Source organism: Sipha flava, unplaced genomic scaffold (genome assembly GCF_003268045.1).
Source record: "Sipha flava isolate LNK unplaced genomic scaffold, YSA_version1 50775_pilon_pilon, whole genome shotgun sequence".
NCBI lineage: Eukaryota > Metazoa > Arthropoda > Insecta > Hemiptera > Aphididae > Sipha > Sipha flava.
In genome coordinates this window covers 4472-11880 of record NW_020273421.1, presented here as the reverse complement: position 1 = coordinate 11880, position 7409 = coordinate 4472, and the positions used below count along the sequence as shown (strand labels likewise).

The 7409-nt window shown below is 30.1% G+C and overlaps 1 protein-coding gene across 1 annotated transcript; it reads left to right on the top strand.

Annotated features, from left to right (window-relative positions):
- Positions 1–4265: 4265 nt before the first annotated feature.
- On the top strand, positions 4266–5540 carry LOC112690495 (ejaculatory bulb-specific protein 3-like). Its single transcript, XM_025564510.1, has 2 exons — positions 4266–4546; positions 5198–5540. The coding sequence occupies exons 1-2, from the start codon at positions 4351–4353 to the stop codon at positions 5386–5388; spliced, it is 387 nt and encodes a 128-aa protein (XP_025420295.1). The 5' UTR covers positions 4266–4350; the 3' UTR covers positions 5389–5540.
- Positions 5541–7409: the final 1869 nt, after the last annotated feature.

Sequence of the window (7409 nt, the reverse complement as noted above, 5' to 3'; positions counted from 1 at the left end):
GTTTATGCGTCTTAAAATCTTCAAACTGTTTTAAACACGATCCTATGATTAATTTTACAAATTCACCGGTTTAATAATTTATTGAATTTCGCAAGGATGGAATTTTGTAAGCCAAATTGTAAGTATCTTAAATATACGATACCTTGATAAGGAAAAACACAAATTAACGTGTGACTTTATGAAGTTATTTTTTATCATTTTTGGTGTGTGAACATTGTCTTTTGAATAATATTTTATTGTTTCTTAATTGTATATGTATTGAATATGGGTCAAAAATAAAAAAATATTCACAAAACAGTGTAAATATGTACTTTTAATTACGAGTATATCACAAAAAATTTTCTAATTTTTATTTTTTTAAATATACATTATGTAATTATTTTTAATATAATTCAACATCAGGACAAATACACATACGTATACATGCGTAATAAAACACAGTAAAAGCGAACACATAATTGGAAACATTTTATACAATTCATTTGGTCAGATTTTTATTTTTTTTACTAATTTTTAATATTTATTTAGTTGAGTTATATGTCCCTACATCACTTTCTCATAAGTATTCGAAGAAGATGACTTGGGATAGTATTAGAATTAAGGTCAAAAATTCGAGACTTTGAATGTTTTTTAATAATTTGTCAATTTCAATTGATTTGAATGTCCGGAGCGAAATCTTTTGTTAAATGTTTTGGTGATTTTTTTTTTTATTATATTTATACTTCAGTCCTTATGGAAGTCCCTTATTGAAAAATAGAATATCGCATTTAAAAGGTTTGGATTTTAAGTGCATTTAATTTTTTTGTTCACAATCCGTTGTTGAATGTTTAAAAAAAAATCTAGAATTAATATTAAATTACTTATAAAATGTATAGAATTCAAGAATTTAATTTGATTTAAATATACATATATTAAGGATGTCAAGTAAAACATAGAAATATTATAATTTTACTTAAAAAAATTAAGTTTCACTCAAGAACGTATGACCTGTTATTATTTTACACCAATAGATTTGAATATTTTATACAAATTTCTTTTCAACTCTACTTAAATAATTTCTCATAACTTACCTCTACCAATATATCGTATTACGTTCTAACTAATCAATAGTGAAAATATCTCATGATAAGAATTTCTTTTCAAAGGGTCTAATGTATTTATTTTTACGACAATTGAAATTTTATTGGTGAACGAACGACTAGGTCAGGTAAGGTTTGGCTATAATAAGTATTGCATAAAAAACAATTGAATACATTTTTTTTTATCTTATAAGTCATTTAATTTTATCACATATAAACCAACAAATATTCACCGTTAATATTAAATAAAACAATTACTAACAAATTATACGTAATCACATTTTGTAATTAATAACAATTTCTCAAACCAACGAATACCTAATACTCATATTATAAATAGGATACAACACAATGTTAGTATGGTGTTTCAAAGTATAATTGTTCATTGTTGTTCAACTATAGAAGGCAGCCGACTAAAACAGAATTTAATGTAATTTATAATTTTTCTTTTATTTTTTTCAGTTCGTATTTTTACCGAAGTCGTGTTATTTTTTTTTTTTTTTTTTTTTGTTAAATAATTACTTTTATTGAAAATATTAATATTTTACAAGAACTGCTAATATTCTACTAAAAAGTAATAAAAATATTACTGTTAAGTAATATTATAAGCAAATAGGCACTTCCTTATCGTCACGGCTTCTGCAATAACGATACATAAATCCCTAAGTGGTGCATTTGGACAAGTTGTTTATGAATACGGAAAAACCCGTTGGTTTATTTAGTTCTGTCTCGTATTACAAACATTTAAGGTTTGTGTATCACTACACCTCACGATGATCCAACTAAGTTTAAATTTTACAATGGTCGGCAACAATCTGCCACGTCGTTGTCTTTGATTCAAGAATTTCAAAGACGACCGTTAAATACATTAAAGCCCAGTATTCTAGTGTTATCTTCGATTTTATTTCGAAAAGAAATGGCGTTTCATTGTTCACATTCAACTGTCAAAGGTTGAACATACAAAAAATTGATTTAACGGATGCAGTCACACAAAAAAGCACTGTTTTATTGATTAGCGAGACATAGATGAAAAACTGAGCACAATTTGACATTAAATATTTTAACTGTACTGCTCAATTTAAAAGAGATACGAATCGAGTACCGATAGTAATAAATAGTAATAATAATAAATATAAATAGTAATAAAAATGACGTCATGAGTGAGAGAGTGCATGAGAAAATTAAGTAAGTCGTCATAATAAGCTTCGCTCTAGTCGAGGGTTCGCAAGACCCACACATATTTTTTTTTTTTTTATCTAAATTTACCAAGGTATTATTATTGTATCTTAATATAAAGTAGTCATTATCAGTTATTTATACGTTTATCATCGAGAAGATTAAAGTTCGATGAAGATTGTATAGCTTGTATCATAATGGCTCGTATAACAGCCAGACACAACAATGCACAAGTGTGCAATATTATCATTTTTTTTTACATTTTTTTTTCTCGTATAGATGATTAATTTATATAAATTGTATTTTATTCAATAGATTGAATATTATTGCGTATCCCCAATTTTTACTGCGTATTATGATGATTTTAACGCATATATACGTGCATATTTAATTACTTTTTAGTGCATAAAATTCCGAAATTTAAGGGACAAATAACAATTAACAAATGACAAATGACAATTGTCATTGTGGAATAATATAAACTAAAATAACTTGTTGCTTTAGTAAATAATAATAAATTATAAAAATGTTGAAGTTATGATTAGTACACTATAATTCATAAAACGTAATATTAATTTGTTGTTAAATTTGAATTAAAATAAAATAAAATAATTTATTTTACTAGAAATTAAAAAATTATTATAAACCACATAAAAATCAAATTCATAAATCCGGATTTGAATACCTGAATATTCGAAAAATTCAGATCTTCCCTAATGGTTGTACGCATCTTACGTGTAATATACGGTGTAACGTTATTTAGTTAACGAAGTAGTATTGTTTTAATTGTTTAATAACTTATTTTCTTCTAATTACGTAGGTATAATTAATTATTAATATCAGTAGAGATTTAATGAATTTTTAATTTTATAATGCCTAAAAAATGTTCTAATCGTTTTCAAACAAATATAAATATATGTTGAGAGCCTATTAATTAACAATGCATTTTTAAAATAAATTGAGATAAACGTGAAGGCGGAGAAAATCCAACAGAAAGTACGTTCGTATTGGTTGGGAAAAAATGTACCAAAATAAGTTTCTCAAGACAAAAAATAATATCGGAAACTTGTTGACTACTGACTTTAAGTTTAAGTTTTTAAATATTAGTTAGAAAAATTACCCGTGGGCTAGTGGGAAAAAATAATGGGGCTGATATTTATATGTTTGCTGCGCCTGGCATTTAACCTAAGTGTACGCCCGTGCATGTTACGACGAGTGCATACATAAATCGTTACTCGAGACATTATGCAGACATCTTGAACCGTACAATGTTTGTATTCGAGACACACAAAATCATTTTTTATTGTGTAAATTACAGTCGTTTCATTGAGTGACGACTCTAAACCATAATGAAATTTAATAATATTAACTACAAACAATGGTTTATAGTTTTAAGTTTTTTTTTTTTTTTTAACATATTACGTAAAAAATAATTTCTGAGATTCTTCGCGCTTCCGGCTCGTAAATCTGACACCTGGGAACGAATAAACGGTAATAATTGTTCATAACTACTTCCCCCCTCCCACCATTAACGAGACCAAGGTACCCCAAGGTATTCGAAAAGCTGTTTTTGAACTTGGTATAATCCGGGACCTTCGATGGATTTCAATGGCCTTAAACCTCGGCCGGGCGACGTCGACCGTTTCGCGAAAACCGTGTAAAAGTCGGACCAGTAGTCAGTGCTTATCTTTAGATTTACCAACGTCCTCGTTCGCGCGCGGACAGATAGCGTTCAACGGCGTTCGGAAGGCGAATATTATTCATAATCGTCCAAGGCAAACGTGTTCACCGGTCTCGTACTATCCGCGTCGGACCCGCAAGGAATTAGCGATCGACATGCGGATTTCGCGTTTCGTGTGCACGTTACGGTTTCAAAGACTTTTCCGATTCGACCCGATCGGCAACAAGTGACCCCGCGGCGAGAAGTCCGACCCGCCCCCCCCCCCCCCGACACGCGCGGGCTGGGTTGCGGGAACTTGCGAACGTGCGTATATAACGGCGGACGGTTCTGCGCCCGGCAACAGTTGGTTGTCCCGTGCAAGAACAACCATTGAACAGTGTTTCTCGACTTCGTCCGCGCCGACGGTACTGAAAAATGATCAAACTTCTCGTGGCAATCGTTTGTTGCGTCGTGGCCGCGACGCCCGTGATCCGGGCCGACACCAAGTATACGAGCAAATACGACGGCATAAACATCGAAGCGATCCTGAAAAACGACCGTTTGGTCAACATGTATTTCCAATGCATAATGGACACCGGGATGTGTACGCCGGAAGGCGATCTCCTCAAAAGTGAGTGTTTCGTTTCCATCACGTGATACACGTTCGACGCTCGCCGACAGCGTTCGGTAAACATGCCCGTGCTTTACCGCGCGAATAACTTTTTTTCCGTTTCCGTCTCCTACGAACGTGTGTGCTTACGCATATTTTTTTTATCCATCAAACGTTTCCGCGCAACCTCCGAACGCTCGACGCTCGACGCGTTTGAAATGTTTTTCAACAACCGTTTTTCACAACCGTAGCCCGTCGACGAACATACCCTTTGAGACGATACGTTTTATAATTCTGTAGATGTATTACGAAATACAACATTGTTGCGTGTTATCTAGAAGTTTATTTTTTATTTTTTTTTTCCGTGCCAAACGCGCGCACGTTAACTACGGGTTCTTATTTTTCTACTGCAGTCCTACGGTTTCGATATGAACTTAAACTACGAGACTGCACTGTTTTAGCATTTAAACGAACGAACGATTAAGATTCCTTGTTTCACGAATCATAAATTATTTTCAACGCAAACCCATCGGGTCCCCATTGTCCCGATTTGACGTTTCAAATGTGTGTTAATGTTTTCAAATGTATGCACGTCGTATAACCGCTAAAAATTAAAACCATTTTCTCGTGTCTCACCGGTATTTTTAAAATCGACCGTTTTGCGTTTTACAGAAATACTTCCCGAGGCAATGGAAAACGGTTGCGCGAAATGTTCGGAAATACAAAAAGTTGGCACTGACAAAGTCTTCAAGTTTTTAATGAAAAATAAAAACGACTTATGGAAACAGATTGTGGCAAAATATGATCCTCAAGATATCTACAGTCGACGTTACTCGGAAAAATCGAAGGATGCGAACGTTTGATGTTGAACCAAAATTAAAAACAGATGAATGCATTGAAGTACATGGCTTCTCGTCAAATACCATTTCGATGAAATTCTATATTTATTGTGATGTCCATTGGATTTATAATTTATCATTTATTTATTATTTATTTATTTAGCGATACTTTGAATGTGTTGAATAATATATAATATGTATTTTTCTCAAAATTTTTTTTTTATATATATATATATATATATAGTATTTTTAGCATTTATTCTGAAAACCAAATATACGCCATTTTTAACACCAAACTGATGATTTTTATTTGGTTTATTCATTTAAATAAATAATAAATATTATTTATTTTATAATTTAAGTACACACACATATATATATATATATATATATATATATATATATATATATATATATAAATGTATTAAAATTTTCAAGATTATTTCCAAAAATAAATACAACACAATTGTTGAACGGTATATGAAAACGGTTTCATATTACCTAATAAATTGTACTCAGCTACTTTCGTAAATTTTTTTTACGCTTGTTTGAACGATTCTATTCTGGGGTAAAGAACAGTTCCGTCACCGTCATAGGCGTGCGCAGAGTTGGTGTAGATGGTGCCCGAGCATCCCCGGATTCTCCTAGCCAATACGGCTAGGGCCCTATTTATTATTATTAATTAAGTGTAAAATTTTAAATCTTGAAAAATCTAAATATTATAAAACGGTATTAATGTGTTTTTATTTCTTCGAAAAATATTAATTCCTATCGAACAGAATCGTGTATTCCATTACATTATGATTGTAATAGTTATTAAGTGGTTTGCTGATAATATTGTCGAATTTCATTGAATATTTTGATATTTGAACGTAAATAATCGGTTTTTAACGTTTAATGACAACAAATAATAATGAATAACGATTATTCAAAAAAAAAATTGGTATAATAGTTATAAGTGATTAGAGTATAGTCCAAGTATAGATGCTACCTTTTGCTTTTATTGTAGATGTTGTTGAAAATGGGTGTACAGTAAAAATTGTACAGTTCCATGTTTGAAATCTTAAGGTATTGGTTTACTTCACCAACTTCAAAGTTTTGAATTTATTTTAGGCTTATGGAATCAATTTTGAAAATTATTTTAAAAATAAGTTCAGGATTTCAGATGGATAAACTTGATATAATAACAACTATTAATTATATTCAAGCACTTAAAAGTTCGTTAATATTTATGAGAAATGATACATTTTTTAATACATTTTTTGAGGAAGTAACTGCCAAATATATTGATATAGGTATTATACGGTTAAAAGAAAAAAAGTGAAAATGAATCTAGTTAATTTTTTTATATTTCCAAAGTATGAAAAACTTTTGTGTTCTATATTTAATCTGTTATTAGATAATCTTATCAATGGTATAAGTATAAGATTGAGATTTAATTAGTGCTGTGGGAAATTTATTGAAGTTAGAACTAAATTACAGTTTTTCAAATATTTAATCTGAACTATTCAATATACTAATTGATTAACTGAAACTGAAATTAAAATTCTCAAACATATGTTTGACGTACCAAGTAGTACATTCAGTGAATCAGATATGGACAGTATATAGACAGTTAATCATTTTTAATAATATGTACATGTATTTAATATTAAAATATATTAGAAATAGAAATAATACCGAAATCGCCGCCCAACAATTATGTAATCGATGGCTTAAACTCATAAAAAAACAATTGAAAAAAAAAATAGTACATTTATAGAAAGGTTTTGTATTTCTTCGAATTATATTTTCCGCGGTATTAAAATTTCTTAGACCTTACAATTTTCGTAATAGATAAAACAATTGTGTTTAAAATGTACCGAAAAAACTACGTAAATTGATTCTATAATACCACATGATTTTAATCATCTTAAAAAATATCATTTTTTAATTCAATATTTTATAAACTTGAACGTATTCCATTAAATAAACTTAATTATCATTATAAACTCAATATTATCTATAACAGCGGTGAGCAACATTTTTTGATCCACAACCCTCAA